The sequence below is a fragment of the Cetorhinus maximus genome, chromosome 18 (genome assembly GCF_964194155.1).
Source record: "Cetorhinus maximus chromosome 18, sCetMax3.hap1.1, whole genome shotgun sequence".
In the NCBI taxonomy this organism is placed as follows: Eukaryota; Metazoa; Chordata; class Chondrichthyes; order Lamniformes; family Cetorhinidae; genus Cetorhinus; species Cetorhinus maximus.
Genome location: NC_135896.1, coordinates 27462427 through 27485461, shown reverse-complemented (window position 1 = coordinate 27485461; position 23035 = coordinate 27462427). Strand labels below are relative to the sequence as shown.

Here is a 23035-nt window from a genome sequence, read left to right as displayed (position 1 = left end):
TATCTATTGTCAAGTACTTATAATGATACACATCTGCAAGTCCACTCTAAATATTAATAAGAATAACAAATTTGTTACTAAATTATTTTGAGGATCACAACACCAAGCTGCGTTTGGTTAGCAGGGAGAGAGAAATTGCTGCAATCCACCTTTGACAACATCTCTCAGGCAGGTTAGCCATTATTGTAGGGCCAGAAAAATGTACAGTAGTAGCTCTATTGAGGGCCATGGATGTAAAGGAGATGGTGTTATGTGGGTTGGTATTATGAGAGTATAAATTAATCTGTAATGTGAGCTGACTAAATAATTTTACCACGTTAAATGCCCGTTGCTACCCTCACCCAGTGACTAGAGCCAGTTCTTTGGCTCAAATCTATTCAATATAGCTTGGAAATGGGAGAAAGTTTATAAAAAGAATCCTACAGAACTGTAAAAAAACAATTTTCTAATTTATTTCTCCTGTTTACGCTGCATGTCAGCAAAGGGACCAGGATGGCATTGACTGATGATTTGTCCATGGTTGGTATTGTGCCATTCTGTATAAGGCACTGGAAACATGGTGCGGGAATGGGATAAGATTATTTTCTTATCCCCATGTAGTTATGTGGATGCCAGTTGAGTTGAAACTGAGTTTTCTCGTTGAGAATTGAGCAGGTTCCACAAACAGCAATGATAATGATCAGATCATCTATTTTTGTGACGTCGATTAAGAGGTAAGTATTGGGCAGGACACGAGGGATTACCCTCCTCCTGTTCTTTGAAATAGTGCTATTCAGCCAAGCTGGCAGATGGAGCCTGAGTGTAACATTTCATCTGAAAGACAGTACCCCAACAGTGAAGCATTCTTTCAGTACTGCATTGGAGTGTCAGCCTTAATTTTTGTGCTCATGCCCTGGAGTGGAACTTGAACCCAGAACCTTGTGACTCAGATGAGGGTGCTATCCACTGAGCCACAGCTGTCACAGACAACAGATTTTTAATGGCAAATGTTAATATGAAGTCTAATCAAAAATTTAAATATATAGTAACATAGAATGTTATTCTTTCAAGATTCCAGGTAAAACACAATCTTACAAACATACCTGGTTCAACACATACCAGGTATGTTTGTAAGATTGTGTTTTACCTGGAATCTTGAAAGAATAACATTCTTTATTACTATATATTTAACTTTTTAATTACACCATTAATAGGTGTAATCCTATTCTTATAATTTAATTTAAAAAAAACTTTGAGGGTCTAACTAATTTCCATTCTCTGTTTAGGGGGGGGAAATACTCAGAATGCCAGAAAACAGTTGCCTTTAGAATCAGAATTTTCTTTGTGCATTGATGTATAACTTTAATTGGCTGACTATGAACCAACTATAAAATTGCAGTTTTGCATCATAAATTTTACTGTAGAATTCAAAAGCCATGGATCCAAATTAAAGATGTGTTTTTATATATACAGCGTGTGTATATATATTTTATTATATATATAATTTATATATATATATGTACACACACACAAGCATACACATATAGAAATGTTATCGATAAACTTTAAATATAAAATTTCTTAAACATCAATCAAGTAATTAACACCTCTTAAAAAATGTTTGTTAAATCCTGTTTCTCCTGAGTTTAAAATACATTCAACTTATTATTTTTCACAGTGCTAAATTTGTCACATGATGAAGGATAATATGCTCTGTAAATGTGGCCCCTTCTTACCCTCCTCCATAAATATGAGTAGCTTTTACAGCTAGAGGGCTTTGTGCCAAACAGAACAGGTTTTACTTGTCTGTGAAGATTTATACCACAGTGCAATGCATGACTGCCTTTGCATAGGTCATTTCAGAGGTCAGCAGAATGAATGTATACGACAAGCCATGAGCCATTTGTATCTCGTCTGTGAAGCAAAGAAAGCTAGACAACATCAGGATGAAACATTATTAGAATGTCTACTACTGTGCAGACCCTTTGTAGATTTATTATTTATGAAATGAATTTATTTTGAATGCTTAATATTTAAAAGGGATTGAACTGATTTGAAAAAGATTGACTTGCTGGCAAACAGCCAGATTTGAGAGGGGAGGGACAGAGTGCAGAGATTAATTAGGTTTTGTGAAGTGTTGCAGCAAATGTCTGATTGGCATCAACATGTGTAATGGCAACTGGTGCAGTACTAAGTAGATGTACAAATACAGCGTCAACAAACCTCCTAGTATATAATTGTGCATTTTATACATTTTTCCATAATAACAACTGTATTTTAACCCGTTCATCATTAAAGCTGTCATTTATCGTCAGTCACTTGGCACCAGTATATGTGCCAAGGTCAGACCATTGTACGTGGTAAGGATTTGTGAGTAGAGGGTAAACCCATTGAATTGAATAGATTATTTTTTGACAGGGAAATGTGTGGAAGCTATTTTCATTTTTTTATATAACAGTGAGGCCCAATGAAAATAAGTGAGACTTGACAGTCGACTTTTTGCCAATAAATTATGCGGTCATGTGATTTTTGTTACTTTTGTAATGAGTGTCCAATTTGAAGACTTTAAAAATTTTAAAGACCTAGTTCAAAAAAGTGCAATGAATAATATTTAATCTATTCAATGGACTTCATTTCTGACAAACAACAATTTTAACATTTAAATTTGGGTGTTTGTATGAAATGTGGAATAGTTTTATTTCAGTTGAATAGAAATAACTGAAATTATTTTACATTTCATACAAACACAAATTAAAAAGTTGAAATTTGCCCTGAAATTCTATAAATGTTTTGTCTCCTGCACTTTAGCTTGGTGGGAAATTGGCAGGATCCCAGGGAAGCAGCATAAACTATCGCTCTCAGCCATTTACTATGTTTTCTAAGGATTCTATAGATCTCCTCCAGGGAAATCAGGATATCAGGAGAATCACCACAGAAATTCATTGCCATTGTGTGCTGATGATCGTAATAGAATAAGCTGAACACAATGGGGTTTATTTTCTACTTAGCATATTGACAACAAATAAAGTAAAAGTTATATCTATTCTATCAGTTCCACACTTGATTTTGTTGACTCAGCTTTTAATCAGAATTACAACTGATGTAATAGTAGATCTGGACAGTAAGTAACACCTTTTTTTTAATAAGCTAAGGTGCAGAAATTTAGTGACAAATTCTGTGTTTGCTTCTTAATCAATAAAAATGCAAGCTTGGTGTAGTAATGTGCGTTAGATTGGTGTGCACTTAACTTGCTTTTACGTGTCCATTTTGTGCACCCATTACATCAGTATGCAGTTAACGGGGCTAGCTCTAAGGCACAGAAACAATTGCATCATTTGCCATGCAAGCCTGTAATAAGAATAAAACCGATGGACGACCTGGCATTGACCTAGACATCAAACACAACAAAGACACATCCAGTGTCCTTAACCTTGCAAAGTCTGACTCAACAAGCTCTGGGGCCTTGTGCCAAAATTGGGACATCTGCCCCACAGGCAAGTTGAGCAACAGCCTGACGTAGTCATATACTCTGAACCATACCTTTCAGCCAATGTCTGAGTCCTTCATCACCATCCCTGAGTAGGCCCTGTCCCTCTGGGAGGACAGACTCACCAGAGGTGGCAATGCAGTGGTATACAGACAGGAGGGAGTGGCCTGGAAGTACTCAACATTGACTCTGTACCCTGTGGACTCTCATGCATCAGATTAAACATGGACAAGGCAACCTCCTGCTGATTATCACCTAACACCCTCCCCCAGCTGATGAATCAGTTCTTTATGTTGAGCAATACTTGGAAGAAGCATTGAGGGTAGAAAGGGCACAAGAATGTACCCTGCATTGGGGCTTAATCACCAAAAATGGCTTAGCAGCGACATTACTGACTGAGCTGGCTGAGCCCTGAAGGATGTAGCTGCCAAACTGTGCCATCGGCAGGTGGCGAGCGAACCAACACAAGCAAAAAATCTTCTTGACCTCTTTCTCACCAATTTACTTGTTCCAGCTGCAACTGTCCAAGACTATATTGATGGAAGCGATAGCACAATTGTTGAGCACAAAAGTTCTATCTTCTCGCTGAGGACATCCTGCATTGTGTTGTGTGGCACTGCTACAATGCCATATGGGACAGATTCAGAACAGATTTTGCAGCTCAAAACTGGGCATCCAAGAGGTGCTGTGGGCCAGCAGTAGTGACAAGTATTCCACCATAATCTTTAACCTCGCGGCCTGACATATCCATCATTCCACCATTACCATCAAGCCAGGGTGCCAAACCTGGTGCAATGAGGAGTTAGGACAGCATGCCAGGAGCAGCACAAGCCATACTAAAAATGAGATTCCAATCTGGTGAAGCTACACCACAGTACTTGTATAAATATATGCATGCATCTTAAACAGTGGAAGCAGCATGTTAAACAGTGGAAGCAGCATGCTATAGATACAGCTAAGTGATCCTGCAACCAACGGATCAGATTAAAGCTCTGTAGTGCTGCCACATCCAGAAGCGAGTGGTGATGAACATTCAAGCAGATAGGACGAGGTTCCATGTGCAATGGTAGTGGATAGTCCTCAATGACAATGGAGCCCAGCACGTTGGTGCATAAAACAAGTCAAAATGTTTACAACCACTTTCAGCCAGAAGTGCCGGGTGGTTAATCCATCTTGGCCCCTTCCTGAGATCCCCACAATGACACATGCCATACTTCAGCCAATTTGATTCACTCCATGTGATGTTGAGAAACAGCTGAGAACATTGGATATAGCAAAGCCTATGGGCACTGACAACATATCAGCTGCAGTGCTCAAGACCTGTGCTGCAAAACTAGTTGTGCCTCTAGTGAAGTTGTTCCAGCACAGCTGCATCTACCTGACAAAACAGAAATTGCCAAGGGAATGTCCTGTTGACAAAAAGCAGGATAAGTTTGATCCAACCAGTTTCTGCCCTATCACCCTAATTTCAGTCATCAGCAAAGTGATGGAAGGCGTTGTTCAACAGTAACCTGCTAATTTACCAACGCTGAGCTTTGGTTCTACCTGGACCACTTGTCTCCTGATGTCACTATAGTTTTGGTCCAAACCTTGACAAAAAACCTGATTTCCAAATGTGAGGTGAGAATGACTAACCTTGATATCAAGGCAGCACCCTAACAAAATGCAAGTCACTGTGAATTGGGAGCGGCAGGGGGGTGGGGTGGTTGGTGGGAAAACGCGGTTGGCTGTAGTCATGCCAAGCATAATGGAAGATAGTTGTGCTTCTTGTAGGCCAATCATTTCACCCCAGGATATCACTGCAGAAATTCCTTAAGACAGTATCCTAGGCCTAGCCATCTTCAGTGGTTTCATCAATGACCTTTCCTCCATTAGGGTCAGAAGTAGGAAGTTCGCTTAGAAATACACACTGTTCAGTTCCATTCTAATTCTTCATATAATGAAACAGTTCATGCCTACATGTAGTGTGACCAGCATTCAGGCCTGGGATAATAAATGGCAAATGACCTTCGCACCACACAAGTGCCAGATGATGATCATCTCCAACAAGAGAGAGTCTAACCCATCTCCACATGACTTACCAGTGACATCCACACCCCACGAACAAGTTAAAAGGAACTGGTACCCAATGACTGTGTTGTACCTTGATCTATGCCACACTTCATAATTGAAATCAAGCCATAGTTAGGCAAAATAAAGATGTGTTTTATGCTGGTGTGCTAACATGCCAAGGAGTGAAAATCTTTCAGCTTTTAGATCAGGGAAAACTGATATTCTTTGTTCCTTTGTGCCATTGGGAATGGTCCTACAGTGGACCATGGTTCAGACAGTCATATTTTCCATTTAAGGAGGCTGCATGGAGCAGAATGATCATATGGATGAAATCAATTTACTGCATGCTATAACATTGTAATTGGATAACTTTTATGCTTATGACATTATTTGTAAGTTTTGCCCAATTTGATAATTAGTCAAATTTTTAATGAGTATTATTACTGTGTTTGTGAGCAAGTCTCCCTGCTATGCTTTCTGAGCCATCAGATAATTTTCTTGTTCCTCATTGATTAGGTATGTAAAAGCCCTTCACAATTTACACTTCCTCTCCATTTCAGTTAGTTATTTCTGTTAATATTTTCATCATTCACCAAACATATTAGAGAAAAATGTTTTACTTTGTATAACAATGGTGTAGATATACCATAAATACTCCATTCTTGATTATCAGCTTTATCTTTGGTCTGTGATTAATTTGAAACTCTCTTAAAATTAGATTTGATATAGTTTTTTTTGCAGAGAATGGTGTGTTGATAGCTCAGGTAGCTAAAGCCATAAAAAGAACAATAGCGTCTTGGGCTTTATAAATAGGAGCATAGGGAAAGAGTGGACGTCTCAGATAGTGGGCAAATTATCTAGTGAAGCAGACTGAGATCAGAAATTATTTGCTGGAGTTTCATTTGGCTGCCTACACCATGATGATGGTCAATGTGGAAGAGTTAGAGAGTTTCATTGTCAAGCTCAGCCCAAATGCAATTGTCTCTGTGAATGGTGGGTACAGGGCTAATTGCAGAAGGCGAGTAACAGGCGCTGGTAAAAGTGAGCAAAACTGAAGCACCCTACTGTTTGAGCAACAGCAGCATCTTGGTGAGTTTGTAAAGTATATGTGTTTGACAGGCTGTCAATCATGCTTCCCTTTTGTAAGGGGAAGCCAGAAAACTTGTTGATCTGAGTTCTTGTACTGCTAGATTGTCACTTCTGTGATTTCATTTAAGTAATTAATTTTCTAGTTTGATTTGCTTTTTAATTTATTTCATTTACTATAATTTTTAGAGCCTTTCTGTAGGTCAATCTTTTCCTCGTATCTTAATATCCCCGACAGGATTGCCTTTTCTTTTTTCTTAAGCAAATGGAAAAAATGACATGAAACAGAGTGTAGATACTTTTCATACAGCTTTGTTTAAAAATCTTTGGTGCCATTGTTTCATTGAGAAGGAATGTTGAGAGCTGACATATTTTAAACACATCATGAAATGCATCAATTTTATAATATTTTGAAAATGAATGTTCTGTTTTCTTGGAGCCAAAGAAGAAGGATTTTATTGAAATTCTCTATATAGTTTTCCAAAAATGAGATGCTAATTACTTTGTAATGTCATCCAAAAATGGTTTGGAATCATGCGTGTTATTAAATAGTGGGATTAAAGAATACATTTAATTCTGTAGATAACTAAACTTTAGTATGTTTGTAAGCAAGCATTAAAGAGCAAAATTTGCTCTGAACTTTGTACTTTTTGTCATTTGGGATATAGGATTGTAAAAGACTAAGTAGTTCTACTGGGTGAGATTTAATTGGCCCGATGGGGGTCCTTCAGGCACTTAAGTGGCCAACATTGGGCCTTCCTTGGGATTTGGGATTCTGGTGTCGGAAATCCAGCCTGCAGAGAGCTGTTGGCCAAACAGAGGCTGGCAGCTCCTCATTGTCATCAGCGCCATGGGGAGTGGTGGCAACTGTGAGTAGTGCACCCACAAGAGGCCCAGGTTCACCAAGGGATTGCAGGCCATAGGTGAGTGAAGGTGGGATGGGCATCATGGGTTGGGGGTCATGGGAAGGGGAGACGTGGATTGGAGGCAATGGCAGGGGGTAACTTTCAGTGGAACGCCTCTCCCGATGCCATGTCCTTGATTGGGCACGAAGTATCAAAACCCCCACTGCCCTCTCCAACCTCGGGAGACCGCTAGCAAATCTGACTGGGTTTGTTGGGGGCCCTTCAGGAGATGAGGGATAGCTGTCTGGCTCCCATTTAATCCCTGAGCCACCAATGGATTGCATGGGCTCAGGAATTAAATGGGTATCAATTGGCTCATTAATGAGCCTAATTGACCTCCCACCGCTAGTGTTTGGGAATCCCGTGTCAGCCCCTTCCGTCCTCCGACTGAGTTGGGGGAGGTTTTGCATCCACTCGGAGACTGAGGTGAGGCCTCTCCCATGAATAAATGGGCCCACCTGCCATAGTTCCCACCATAACGGGCTGCATTAACTTCCACCCACTGTCTCTTTAGATTTGATTTGAAATTTCAAGGTATTAAAATACTTATGAGCTTAAAAAAATCATTAAGTGAAGCCATTTTTGTCTACTTCAATAATTTTTTTTGTGAAATGAGATTGAAACCACTTCTGGCATAACAAGTTTCGAATGTCTTCAGGGTTATTAGAATGTAAGCTAATGATCTAAAATGGATTTGATTAAAATTAAACTTGATATTATCTAGAATGCTCAAACCCACAGAAAAAAAACGAAGACACCTCAGTCTGGTGTCTTTAGTCAGAACATAATTACACGTTTTTTATTTTCCCTAAATCTAAGGAAAAACACTCAGTGAGTGTAACACTTAAGGCATATAGCTCCAATTTGTTAGGTTATTAAAGTGTTATTGCAAATCAACATTGCAATGGATGCACTAATGCATATATTTAAGAAAAGGACTAAAATATAATTATAGAACTGCAGTAAAAGCAAAATAGCAACTTGTTACTTTAGGACTGAAGTAAATATGTTGAAGGGGGAAGAACATTCAGATGCCAATGATCATAACAGAATAGATAAAGAAAACCTGAGCCACAAAGAAGTTTTTGGACTGGAATAAAGGGATGAAAGCCTAGCTCAGGTTGATTTGAAGATTAAAACAGCTGATCATTGATAGAAAAAGAAAGAAATCGAATAAAATGCAAATTAAAAACAGTTTAACCAGGCATAAAAAGGTTGAAGCTAAAGAACAGGCTTTAAGATAGATAGACATGGGTTTGGAAGGTAACAACACATTCAAGACTGCAGAAGTACATGTAAGTTAGTAGTTGGGACAGATCTCTGGCTAAGGATCTTCCACATAGATGAACATGTAATAGTACACCAGGAAAAGAACATATAGCCTAACACTCAAAGACATGAAGGACTGGGGATATGTACATCTAATTGCAGATGAAAAAGGCTTTAAAAGGGAAAATTGAGTTCTGAGGTCGTTAAGTACAAGAGCAAAATGATGATGCTGAATCTGCATGAGACATTTAGCTGGGCCACATTGGAATGCTGAATGAGGTTTTGGATAGAAAGCAAATCAAAACCATGGAAAAGGATTTGAAGAAAATTGTGAAGGGATGTTGCAAATTGATGGTCTGAGTTTTGAAAACCTGTCTAAGAAATACTTGCAGAGGCTGTTTTATGCATGCATCTATAATGCAATAACAGTTACTGTCAGCATACAAAAAATGTTTTTTATTCATCTAAATGCTCAAATAATTTTGTACAAATTGTGATAAAATTAAACTAAATATTCCTTTGCTATCAGCAATTGTTTTGGTGTCTTAAGTTAAGTGTGCCCTTTGTATTACTGAAAACATTTTGCTGAACACTTCTGTTGTTGCAGCTGTTATATATGCTTGCTTCATCAGCTGAAAACTGTCATAGGTTTATTTTCACCCTCATCTACCTGAGTCGATTAAGTATGTGTAAATCACTTAACACTGCAAAAACATGTATAAATACCATCCGTATCATATATTTAACGGTCAGTTAGGGTTTTCTATCCTTTTCACAATATCTTATCAGTTCCGAGTTTTGGTATACACACATATTTTCAGTTAGATTGGCTGAGCGAGCTAGCCAATAATCAGAGACATCAGTAAACTTCAATTTATCTCCCAAAATAACTACCCCTCGTAGAATGAAAGTTAGCATCAGGTTTTGAGCAAATGCCAGCGATTTAGTTTATTGTCATGCAATCATAGAATGAAAGAATAGTTACAGTTCAGAAGGAGGTCATTCGGCCCGTTGTGTCTGTGCCAGCTCCCTGCAAGAGCAAGTCAACCACTCCCACTCCTCTGTCTTTCCATTGTAGCCCTGCAAATATCCATGAATATGTTCACCAAAATTGAATTTGCCCTGCGGCATGTTTTTTAAAAATGTGTAAAATTGTAAAATATTTCACCATCATTGCTTAATTAGGACCTTCTCTTGTACAAGTACCATTAATGATGAAACATCTGTTATATTTGGGCTGGCATCTCCTTTAATTTTATTTTTGAATACCTTCATTTTATTTTTGAATGCTTTCATTTATTTTTGAATGCTTTCATTTATTTTTGAATACTCGATGAACATTTTGTTGGAAAAAAATAACAACTGACCATTCTTTTTAAAAAATAAAAAGCAAGAGGAGGAACGTCAGGCATTTGCTGCTGGTTTTTGTGACCTTTGGGAGGAGCCAGAAAACCACAAGCACGTGCCAATCTAGAGAAACCTGGGCCATTTCCTCATTACTATTATTGGTGACTCTACAGAAAAGCCATTATTTTCTAACAAATCTTGGGCTGTGCCTAAGGAATTAGCCTCTAATTGACCTCAAGAAATAGACAAATTTTACAATGTGCCCATAAAGAGGGATGTGGTGGATTGTATACATTTCCACTATAGACTTGGAATTAGAAAACCTCCTGCATCTAGATACACACAAAGCAGATAAAGCACATGGTTACATCTGTTTTCCATAGTTTGCTTTTCCTGGACCAGGTCACTAGCCTGAAGCCAGAGGCTATAGCTTAAGGGGTGCCACTTCGCATCAAGCATGGCTGACCAGGAGTTTCTCCCACTCTTACCATCTGCCATAGGCATATTGTAAGGATTTGTAGGTTGGCTGCATTATGAATGCACCTGCTGTGGCCATCAAGTGCTGGAGAGGAACTCAAACCCATAGCTTCTGGCTCAGAGGTAATAAGACCATAAGACCATAATGCATAGGAGCAGAAATTTTCCCATTCGGCCCATCGGGTCTGCTCCACCATTCAATCATGGCTGATAAGTTTCTCAACCCCATTCTCCCTTCTCCCCATAACCTTTGATCCCCTTACCAATCAAGAACCTATCTATCTTGGTCTTAAATACACTCAATGACCTGGCCTCCACAGCCTTCTGTGGCAATGAATTCCATAGATTCACCACTCTCTGGCTAAAGAAGTTTCTCCTCATCTCTGTTCTAAAAGGTCTTCCCTTTACTCTGAAGCTGTGCCCTTGGGTCCTAGTCTCTCCTACTAATGGAAACATCTTCCCCACGTCCACTCTATCCAGGCCTTTCAGTATTCTGTAAGTTTCAATCAGATCCCCCCTTATCCTTCTAAACTCCATCGAGTATAGACCCAGAGTTCTCAAACGTTCCTCATATGTTAAGCCTTTCATTCCTGGGATCGTTCTCGTGAACCTCCTCTGGACCCTCTCCAGGGCCAGAACATCCTTCCTGAGGTACGGGGCCCAAAATTGTTCACAATATTCTAAATGTGTTCTGACCAGAGCTTTATAAAGCCTCAGCACCACATCCCTGCTTTTATATTCTAGTCCTCTCGAAATAAATGCCAACATTGCATTTGCCTTCCTAACTACCGACTCAACCTGCAAGTTAACTTTAAGAGAATCCTGGACTAGGACTCCCAAGTCCCTTTGCACTCCAGATTTCTGAATTCTCTCCCCATTTAGAAAATAGTCTATGCCTCTATTCTTCCTACCAAAGTGCATGACCTCACACTTCCCCGCGTTGTATTCCATCTGCCACTTCTTTGCCCATTCTCCTAACCTGTCCAAATCCTTCTGCAGCCTCCCCGCCTGCTCAATACTACCTGTCCCTCCACCTATCTTTGTATCATCTGCGAACTTAGCCAGGATGCCCTCAGTTCCTTCATCTAGATCATTAATGTATAAAGTGAAAAGTTGTGGTCCCAACACGGAACCCTGCGAAACTCCACTAGTCACCGGCCGCCATCCTGAGAAGGACCCCCTTATCCCTGCTCTCTGCCTCCTGCCAGACAGCCAATCTACTATCCATGCTAGTACCTTGCCTCTAACACCATGCGCTCTTATCTTACTGAGCAGCCTCCTGTGCGGCACCTTGTCAAAGGCCTTCTGGAAGTCCAAGTAGATAACATCCATTGGCTCTCCTTTGTCTAACCTACTCGTTACCTCCTCAAAGAATTCTAACAGATTTGTCAGGCATGACCTCCCCTTGATGAAACCACGCTGACTTTGCCCTATTTTACAATGCCCTTCCAAGTATTCTGAAATCTCATCCTTAATAATGGACTCTAAGATCTTACCAACGACAAAGGTCAGGCTAATCGGCCTGTAATTTCCCGTCTTTTGCCTCATTCCCTTCTTAAACAGGGACGCTACCTACTGTGCCACAAGTTCTGCTAATTTCCTTTATGCCAACAGAATAATACATAGCATTACAGCATGTCATATGCAATTATTTAGAAACAGTACATCCTTCAAGTTTGTGAGTAACACCTCACATGATCAGATAGTATACTTGCAAACACTAAGTTATGCTACTTCCATCAGCATGCACTCATTGCTAAAACAATGACATCTGCGCTGGCTCTGCCACGTTCATTGGAAGGATGACAGTTGTATATCCAAAAACCTTCTGTGTGGTGAACTGGCCACTGGGTCAGGACTTCCTGAGCACCCATACCTCCGCTGCAAGTGAGATATGAAGATGGCTGACACTGACAATTGGGAGACAGTTGCTGATAGCCTTGACCTCTGGTGTCCTCTGGTATTTGGAAAGGCATTGGAAGAGGTGAACAGAAACAAAAGCTCAGCTGGCTGTGGAAAGGTCCTAGAGAACACTGAGGCCAATGAATCATGCACTCCTCAGCCCACTACTTCCTCTGCAGCAAATGCAGCAGAGACTGCTATGCCATTGTGGGACTTTCGAGCCACAACAGGCAAGGCTTAACACAGACAATCATGACACAAACTATTGTTTTATGAGACAGGAGGCTGCCATTTGCATGTTAAAAGTATTTCAGGACAATTTTGTTACTGGATAAAACTAGCTGACTTCAAATAAATACTTAAATATTTATGTGTCTTTCTAAACAGATTTCTCCAGAGTTTTATGTATTGAAAAGTTCTATAAGTCGTATTTATTTAATGACTTTGCTTGCATTGAATTTTATAGGAATTGGCAAGTATTTAGAATTCTATACACTTAAATGTACTGTTATCTGGTATCGCAATGATGTCGCTAATGAGAGTTTATAGAAAATGAAGATAAATATTTTGATCTCTTTGGATCAAGAAATTGCTCCTGAATTCCCTATTGGATTTATTCATGACTATCTTATATTTATGATCCATTTGGACACCCCTACAAGTGGATCCATTTTATTTCCAGCTACCTTATCAAATCCTTTTATTGTCTGAAGGACCTCTGTCAGGTCATCACTCAGATTTCTCTTTTCAAGAGAGAAGAGCCATAGCCTTTTGAGCCTTTGCTGATAAACATATACTGTTAGTTCTGGTGTCATATTTGTGAATCTGTTTTGTACCTTTGCTATCTCACTATATCCTTTTTATTACTGTACATGGAAACCAGAGTTGTACACATATTCTGTGTAGTCTAACCAAAATTTTATACAAGTTTAATATAACCTCTCTGCTTTTCAATTCTATTCCTTTAGAAATTGAACCCAATGCTCTGTTTGCTTTTTTTAAATTGACCTTATTAACCTGCATCGTTAGTGTAGTGATTTGTGTACTTATACACCATTATTCATTTGCTCCTCTACACTATTCAAACTCTTATTATCCAAGTAGTATGTGGCCTCCTTATTCTTCCTACCAAAATGCACCACCTCACTCTTGAAATTCATTTGCCAATTGCACACTCATTCTGCAACTCATTAACACAATGAAAAATTGTTTCCTTTTTTTTTGAAGAATTGATAAGAAGGGGGCACATACGCAACATTGTCATTCAAAGAACAAAGGGGAAATTTAGAAGAATATTTTTACAGCAGGTTTATATAGGCTGAAAGGCTTTTACACAAGTGGCTATTGATATTGAGAAAAAAGTGATAACGTCATAAAATTGAATTAGGTAGGTTTTTGAAATTGAGATTTTTTTTTAAAAAAGGAAAAAAATAAGAGAAATTGGATTAGAGTAGTTTGTTTCAATTGAAGAGCAAGTATCAGCACGGGTGTACTGGGCAGAATGCCCTCCCCTGCTCTAATTTCTGATTCTGTACAGTTTAAGAAAATGGGCTGAAATTAATTTTATGTACTATGTTTTGCTAGATTTTCGTGAAGTAATCTGTAGCTGTAATACTCATTGATAATAATGGAGCTGTAGTGATATTTGTGCTGCATGGTATTACATACACTAAGTTTGTTTCTTCTGTTACAGAAAGAACCCTTTTAACATGCAATATGTTTTGTAAACAGGGTCAGCAGATATCCTTACAGCCAATGCCAAAGATAGAAGAAGCACTGTATGTCTACCAGCCATTGCAGATAGAGACTTATGGACCTAAAGTTCCAGAATATGAGCTCCTTGGAAAACGAGGGTAAGTAATGAATTTATATCCTCACAATGACTGTCCTACCCAGTTCTTGCTGAAAGCATAATGAGTCCACAAATAACTCTATTGATGTATTGTATGTTTAATCCACAGAGATTTCCTTTTTTAAGATTTTTCATAGAAACCCTATGGACCTGCTTTCCTACAAAGTTCTATCTCTGTGTTCTGGCCTTTGATCTCCATTCTCCTGTGGCAAAATGCAGGCACCATAATGCTTCAGATAATGCAAAGTTACAAATTGCCAAGCGAGTGATTTTAAAAAAGGACGGCATAAAGTAAAACTGGAAACGCTCGACAAATATTGTAAAATTACGATATTTGTGACTCAAATATCTTTTGTAACATTTTTGCTCCTTTCATATTTAAAATTAGTTATACTTTCTCTGTTCAGTAATTTGAGTTTTCATTTCAAGGGGACCACTTGAAAATATTGACAGAATTATAGAATAAATGAGCTTGGGAATGGCTGTAATCAGAAAATTTAAAATTGTGTCAACGCCTTCAAAATGCTGTTTCCTTTGTTCTGTATCCAATTGTTGCACACATTTCTAGAGAGTTTGAATGCGTGCAGCTCTCCCCTTGCATATAAAAAATTGAATTTTTAGTTTAAAAAATTATAGCCCAGATCTTCCGAGGAGAGGCAATCATCATTGGTTTGCTGCTCCGTTCAAAAATTCCCCTCAATTGATGTTGCTCCACATTTCTTCCGGGACCTTCCGAGCCTGGTTTTTACAGAAATGCAGAGCACAGCGATCCTCAGGGAACTCCATTGAAGCGGCGTATAGTCAGGGGAAGACTGAACATGCCCCCTTTTTACAGCAGTAAGGGGTTAGGTGGTTAGGGGCTTAGGTGGCTAAGTGAGTAGGTAGGTAGATGGGGGAGGAGGGTAGGTAGGTCGGGTTGGGGGAGACTGGGGAGGGGGATTAGTTGGTGGGGTGGTGGGTGGGAGGCGTCAGTTCTGGAGTTAGTTCTGGAGTTAATCCGAAGTTAGTCTAGGTTTTGTCTGACATTTCCTGGGTAATTACCCAGGCAAGTACTGCAGAACTGTCTGAAATTGTTGACTTTGAGCTATTTGCTCAGGGTCCTGGGAGCAGGGCAATGCCCATCGGAAGTTCAAACTTCCTGGGCAATTCTCATGTAGGTCACCGCATTAGGTCTTCCGCAGGGTCTCCATGTGCATCTTTGGTTGTACATTTGGTCTCCAATGATCCGGAGCTGGAAGATTTGGCCAATTGTATTCTGGATAATTTCAAACTCCTTTTTACAAATAAACTTCACTCTGCTTTTTATTTTAAAAGGAATTTTAATAAAAATAATTTATGTTAATCCATAATCAGCTGGGCAATCAAACCCATCACTTTCCTAAAATCTATCTGACCATTTTTTCTCTCCAAGAATGTATATAATAAAAAATGAGCTACAGAAGGAGATACCAGAACAGATGACCAAAAGCTTGATCAGAGTTAGGTTTTCAAGAGCATCTTAAGAGAAGAGAGAGAGGTTTAGGGGGAGAATTTCAGAGTTTAGGGCCAAGGCAACTGAAAGCACACCTGTCAATGGCAAGAGGCCAGAATTGACACAGTGCAAAAATCTCACTTCGAAATACTTTTTCTCTAAACCCGTTATTTATAGAGGTCCTCCTCCACACTTTTTGAAATTCACAAAACCTTTAGAACCCCATTTTGAAAGAAGCATATCTATGCCCTCCCCATTGATTTTCAGAGTATTCACTAAAAAATCCGCTCATCTAGAACCTTTGAAGCAAGGACGTGATGTAATTTGGTGCTATACTGACATTTATGTTAGCAAATTTTGTACATAGGACTCTGCATCTTGGTTTTGACTCAAATGAAATAGTCTATGTTCTCCAAGGCAGCATAAAAATTTATTTCTGAGACACTAAACATGAATCTGTTTTTTACTTAGGTGCAAATCTTTTCTTCACATCTCTACATCCAAAATACATTCCCTTTTTACATCCCAATTTCTCCTTTGTAGATGTCGCCAGGTGTTTTCCTTTGTGCTGGCAGTGAAGCCTGGCTTATGAATAGGCATCAGCAAGGTCGATCTGTGGTCAGATGGCAGGAAACACAACTCGAGTAGAGAAAGTCATATTAGTATAGAGTTTCTCCCTTCCCAGGATGAGATCGTTGTTTCCGTGCTATTTCCAGAATTAGGGCGCATTGTTGTAAAATTATGGGTCGCCCTTATAGGACAGAGACGAGAAGAAATTTTTTCACTCAAAGGGTTGTGCGACTTTGGAACTCTCCACTTCAGAAGGCGGTGGAGGCGGGATCATTGAATATTTTTAAGGCAGAGGTAGATAGATTCTTGTTAGGCAAGGGAATCAAAGGTTATCGTGGGTAGATGGGCATATGGAACTCAAAACACAAACAGGTCAGCCATGATCTTATTAAATAGCGGAGCAGGCAAGGGGGGCCAAATGGCCTACTTCTGCTCCTATTTCGTATGTGCGTATTCCATCTAGTGGCAAAGAGACTATCCAAATAAAATAAGTACATCAGTCACAGGACTTAACTGTCATGTTTCATGAAGGTGGGTAGAGAAAAAATGGACAGGCCTTAAAAGTAACAGTTAACAAACTGAATTACTGCACAATGAGCTTCATTATACTACTGAAATCAATTTAGGATAGATGTTAAAAACAAAGTAAACTGCATAACAGTCACTTTTCTTTACCAGAAACCTGATTAGAAATACTGACTTCATTCCATTAATATCTTTTCATATGTTAAATATTCTCATTTACTCAAACTCAGGAGTATAGCCAAATATATGCATTGTAGACACACCTTTGCCTCCTGGCATGGCAAGCTGTAAGTTTGGGTCAGAACAGCTAACATGTTGGTACAAGGGATCAGGAAATTATTATAGGCCTGCACTTTGACAATCTTCTGTTGCTGACCCCAGATGCAGCTTATAACTTACACTAATTAAGCCAGCCTTGTGTTGCAGACAACAAATAGTAACTCCTGACCTAGCATAGATCAAGAATTCCTGCCTGCAGCACCAAGCCTCCTCTAAGAACAAAGCAGCAGTACTCAACATGTGCTACAATAGGGACCAACTTTGAAAATCAAGTCCAGAAATGGCAATACCTTAGGGTGCCTGCTTCATCAAAGCCTAGCTTCTCCAATGCTTTTCTATCTGTTTTCCCTGCATTCACCTGCCAAGTTTCAATTAATCCAAAATCCACTGTTCATGTCGTCACCTGCATTAGGCCTCATGCTTCTTATCCCCCAATCATCTTTAAGCTGTAGTTATTCCTTGTGAACCGAATGTGTTGATTTTAAAACTCATATCCTCATTTCCGAATCACCCCATGGTCTCAAACCGGAAGAGTGATCTTTTAATTTCCATTTCTGCTTATTCATCCAATATCAAGTTTGACTTGCTTCTTTGTTTGAACATTGCTAGTTGTTTTTACAGCTACTAGTTTCCAACCCTCTGAATTGTCTATCTGGCTTCTTCCATCCACCACCTCTCTGCTTTTAAAACCTCCTTAAAGCGCTTCTCTTGAGCAATGCTTTCTGATCTATCCAAGCCTCTTCCCGTATATCCTCTTTGTTTTTACTTGTACCCATTGTATCCCTTTCCTCATTGTAAAGTACTCTGAAATATCTCATGCACATGAGTGCTATATCAATGCAAGTTTGTGTTGATACATGATATTCCTGGAGGTCTCAACTTTGCTCATAAGTGGGAAGAAACTAAAGCAGCACGCCTCCAGCTGCTAATGCACTGTTTTGTCACTGGATAGCCCTCCCCAAACAAAATACGGGCGTCGTTGAGTTTTATGTTCCTTTCTGTTTTAATCCCAAGAGTTATCAGAAAGCTAAAATAAGAGTGGAGCCAGAATGATGTGTAATTCCTTATTTGATAATGACATTGATGAAGGTTTAGAGTTAACAATTTTAAATCACCCCTTAACCTTCTCCACTCCAATCTCTCTCCACATAACTGGTTCTACTTATCCTGGCATAATTCTGGTAAATCTCCTCTCCATCCTCATAAAGGTTTTGTTATCTTATCCATTTTGGTGTTTTGTATCCATGCTAGCACTGCTTTAATTGATGAACTTTAATTTTGCTAACAAAAATATTATGTGACATTGATAAGTTTCACACCTGAATAACTTTATGCTCCCATCTAATTTTTCCATCCTCTCATAACTTTAAACACTTCTGTTGTATCACCCCATAATCTGTTCAAAAGAAAAGAGCCCAATTTTAATGAGGCACTTTCTTTCTATTTGTATTCCCTCAAAGCAGGCAACATCCTAAAAATTATGCATTGTATTCCTTCGGAATTGTAGAGTTCTATGCTGCATAGAGTACTCAGATTTTTATAGTAGTTCATCATAACCTCTTGGCTTTTATGTTCTATACTAGTAATAAAATATAAAAATTCTGTTCACTTGCTGTTTCCAATGTCCATTTGAACCTGTCCCAACTGCTCTGCTCTTCCACAACATTGATCCTACTTCCACTCAGAATTACTGCTGTTTTTTTAACCATTTTGTACCATTCATACTCACTGATATTGAATCTGTTTAGTCTATTCCCCCTAGTTATCAGTATCTCTTTATGATTTTCTTTGGTCTTCTAAGGAAGCAATAATAGCCTCCTATTTTGGCATCATCTGCTAATTTCGATATCACTCCCTCCAGACCAATTACCTTATGGGTGATTTGATTTTCTCTCCCTAATTTCACACACCCTAATCTTTAGGAATCTCTCTGTCAAGGGCCCCACCCCACTTTTAACAATTTGCTTCTTACTGAAAGACTTCAAAAATACTTTACTGACCTTTTGATTTTTGACATTTTTTCCTCATACTCCCAGGGCAGGTACCTTGTCAGAGGCGTTCCTAATCTCCATTTACACTACTTGTACAATAGTTTGCCCATCCACCAGGTCTTTTACTTCTTCAAAGAATTCTGAGGTTGGTGAAGCATGATTGTCCCTTTCGAAATCAATGCTGGTTACATTTATCAATTTTCCCTCCATCTAGATAGATGTTAATTTCATCCTTAATTATAATCTCTCATTCTGTACCAGCAATGTTAAACTAATTGGCCTCTAATCACCTTAATGAGCAGTATCTCCCTTCCACTCTCAGGTTCCCTGGCACACATACCTGAAATATATTTTGTGTGGCATCGGCAATTCTCTTCCTCATCTTTCTCAGGATCCTTGCATGTAATTGCATCAGGCCTGGCACTTCATCTCCCTTCATTTTATTTATAATTTCCCTCTTTTTCTTTACTCTAATCCGCTTTTTAGTGACAACCGATGACTTGTTAAGTACCATAGTCAATTTTTTGATCGTCTACAAATTAATAGCTATCCCCTGTTAGGGGTCCCACCCACTTTTAACAATTTTCTTTTTACTGATAGACTTCTAAAATACTTTACTGATCCTTTTGAATTTTGACATTTTTCCTCACACTTCGTTAGCTTTCCTTATCCTGCTTTGCATCTCTTCTATTCTGATATTCTCCTTTAATTATTTTTTCATTGAATCTTTTCATTTATCCATAGCATCCTGAAACTACAAGTAATTTTCTTTGGCTTCATTGCTAAGCATTTTTAAAGAAAGGGGAGAAACTGGCAGATCTAAATGTTTGTCGGACTGCCCTAATGACTGAGCATTGTGAAAAGTGTTAAACCAGTGGATTCAAGCCCTGTTTCTGTAACAGATTCATTGAAGTTGTAACACAGATGTTGTGCTATGCATGTAGTATTCCCTGTTTGTGGGTTTTGTTTTTGAAAAATAAATAATACTTTCTTTTAACAGTAAAGATCCTGGGAAAGTTGCTACTGAAATAATACCTTTGGATAAACTGGAATACATTTAGCAGCGTTCTCCCCAACTAGTTCAAATTTATCTCTGTCTGAATATATTATCCCATATTTTTCTTTTAATTTGAACTTGGGTTTCTACTGCTGTAGTGGTTAATGGATGTTTTATGGGCTGGAAGAAAGTTTGTAATGGAGTTTCCCAAGGGTCACTGTTGGGACCCTTGCTGCTCTTGATATATATTAATAACCTAGACCTTGGTATACAGGGCACAATTTCAAAATTTGCAGCTGACGCAAAACTTGGAAGCATTGTGAACTGTGAGGAGGATAGTGTAGAACTACAAAAGGACATTAACAAGTTGGTGGCGTGGGCAGGCAAGTAGCAGATGAAGTTCAATATACAGAAACGTGAAGTAATTCATTTGGTAGGAAGAACATGAACAGACAATATAAAATATAGGGTACAACTATAAAGGGATTGCAGGAGCAGAGAGACCTGGGTGTATTGTGCATAAATCATTGAAGGTGGCAGGATAGTTTGAGAGAGTGGCTAATAAAGCATGTTGTATCCTAGGCTTTATTAATAGGGACATGTAGTACAAGACTAAGGAGGCTATGTTGAACATGTATAAAGACACTAGTTTGACCTCAGCTGGAGTATTGCGTCCAGTTCTGAGCGCTGCACGTTAGGAAAGATGTGAAAGGTTTGGAGAGAGTGCAGAAAATATTTATGAGAATAGTTCCAGGAGTGAGGAACTTCAGTTATGAAGATAGATTGGAGAAGATGGGACTGTTTTACATGAAGAGAAGGCTGAGAGGAGAGCTGATAGAGGTCTTCAAAATCATAAGGAGTCTGGACAGTAGATAGGGAGAAAATGCTCCCACTCGTGAAAGGATCGAGAATGAGAGGGCACAGATTTAAAGTAATTGGCAGAAGAAGCAATGGTGACATGAGGAAAAACATTTTCACGCAGCGAGTGGTTATGGCCTGGAATACACTGCCTGAGAGTGTGGTGAAGGCAGGTTCAATTGTGGCATTCAAAAGGGAATTAGAGTGTTGTCTGAAAAGGAAAAATGTGCAGGGTTACGGGGAGAAGGTGGGGAATGGCATTAGGGTAATTGTTCATTTTGATAGCTGGTATGGACATGAAGGGCTGAATGGCCTCCTTCTGCACTGTAACAATTCCTTGATTCTGAGAAGTGGACAGGCGTCCTGCTCCCAACCCTCCACCGATGCCACCTATGACCAATTTCTAGGTTAAGGGGAGTTTTATTATTTATTTATGGGATGTGGAAATTGCTGGCAAGGCCCACATTTATAGCCCATTCCAGTTCTATCAGGAAGGCCCAGTCTGTTTATTTGGTACACTGGATGAAAAATAGAACCTGTACCCTTTCACTTATAATAGAGTGCTCAATCTGCAATACTCAGCATCACTGCATTACTCCTTCTCCTTAAAAGATTCTTGATAGATTTTCATTTTTCTATACAGTGTAAATTTCACACTAAAATATGTTTAACATGTTTATAACACAAACCTTTCGTTAATGCAATTTTTGCACCACATAATGCAGGTAATATTTGAGAAGCTCTCAAATATGTAACAGCAGCAATAACTTAGGCTTGCATCACATTAAATTAAAAGCAATTGGCAAAATTGATTATAATAAGACTATTTGAATGAATAGTACTGGATGAGCAGAAATTTCCTCCAACTAAACATTGGGAAGATTGAAACCATTTTCTTCAGTGCCCATTACAAACTCAGTCCCCTGGTTACTGACTTCATCCCTCAGCCTGACAACTGTCTGAGGCTGGACCAGACAGTTAGTAACCTTGGTGTTGTATTCTACACCAAGATGAGTATCTAACCACATATCTGTGCCATCACCAAGACCACCCATTTCCATATCTAACATAATCAGACTCCATCCCTGACTCAGCTCATGGCTGCTGAAACCCTCATCCATGCTTTTGTCATCCCAAGGTCTCATCCCTCCCTATCACTGTAATCTCCATAGCCCCACGACCCTCCAAAATATCTGCCCCCATCGGTTCCTGGCCTCTTGAGCTTCCCTGATTTTAATCATTCCACAACTAGTGCCTGAGCTTTTCTGTTGCTTGGGCCTTAAGCTTCAGGATTCCTTCCTCTCTGCCTTTCTACTTTCCTTTCCTTCTTTAAGATACACTTTAAAACCTACCTCTTTAACCAATCTTTTGGGCACCTGATATCGCTTTATCTGGCTTGGTGTCAAATTTTGCATTATAATGCTCCTGTGAGGCATCTTGGGATGCTTTGATACATTAAAGGAGTTATATAAATACAAGATGATGTGTTTATATTAAAATAGGTAACTGAAGTTTCCATAAACCCTAGCTTTAAAAAAAAGTCCAAGTTTAATTGTAGGTACTTTCAGCACACATGGGATTATATATTTGGTTAATTTATTTGAGGTAGATCTGTCTTGAAAGAAACTCCAATTAAAAGGATATAGTAATTTAAGGGGATGGTGGTAGCATATAGGTTTAAATGTGACTCTCTTTTTCACCCTGTGTGGCCTTTTTTAACTCTAACACAAGGATGGATTGAAGGTGTCACATTCAATAGTTATGGGATTCTTGCATGAAATGAGTCCTGATGGTTTCAATAAAGGTTGGATGCATAATGGAGGTTTCTTCACATGACCTCCTGCCTCCAATTATCGCACACAGTCGAATAGCCTTCTTCTCGTCTTCATTATTTGTATAATCAAGGGCGACAGTTCGTTAATTTGTATGAGGTGGGACTTCTGTCTGTTTTCAGGAGGAAGTCTCGCCTCAGTGTTGCTGGCTAATTG

At 39.1% G+C, this 23035-nt stretch overlaps 1 protein-coding gene across 1 annotated transcript in view; it reads left to right on the top strand.

Annotated features, from left to right (window-relative positions):
- The window catches only part of mnat1 (MNAT1 component of CDK activating kinase), a 169349-nt gene that overhangs the window by 64341 nt on the left and 81973 nt on the right, over positions 1–23035 (top strand). The window contains exon 7 of the mRNA XM_078562267.1: positions 14236–14357. Within this exon, the coding sequence (XP_078418393.1) occupies positions 14236–14357 (122 nt within the window). The remainder of the gene's footprint in view (positions 1–14235; positions 14358–23035) is intronic.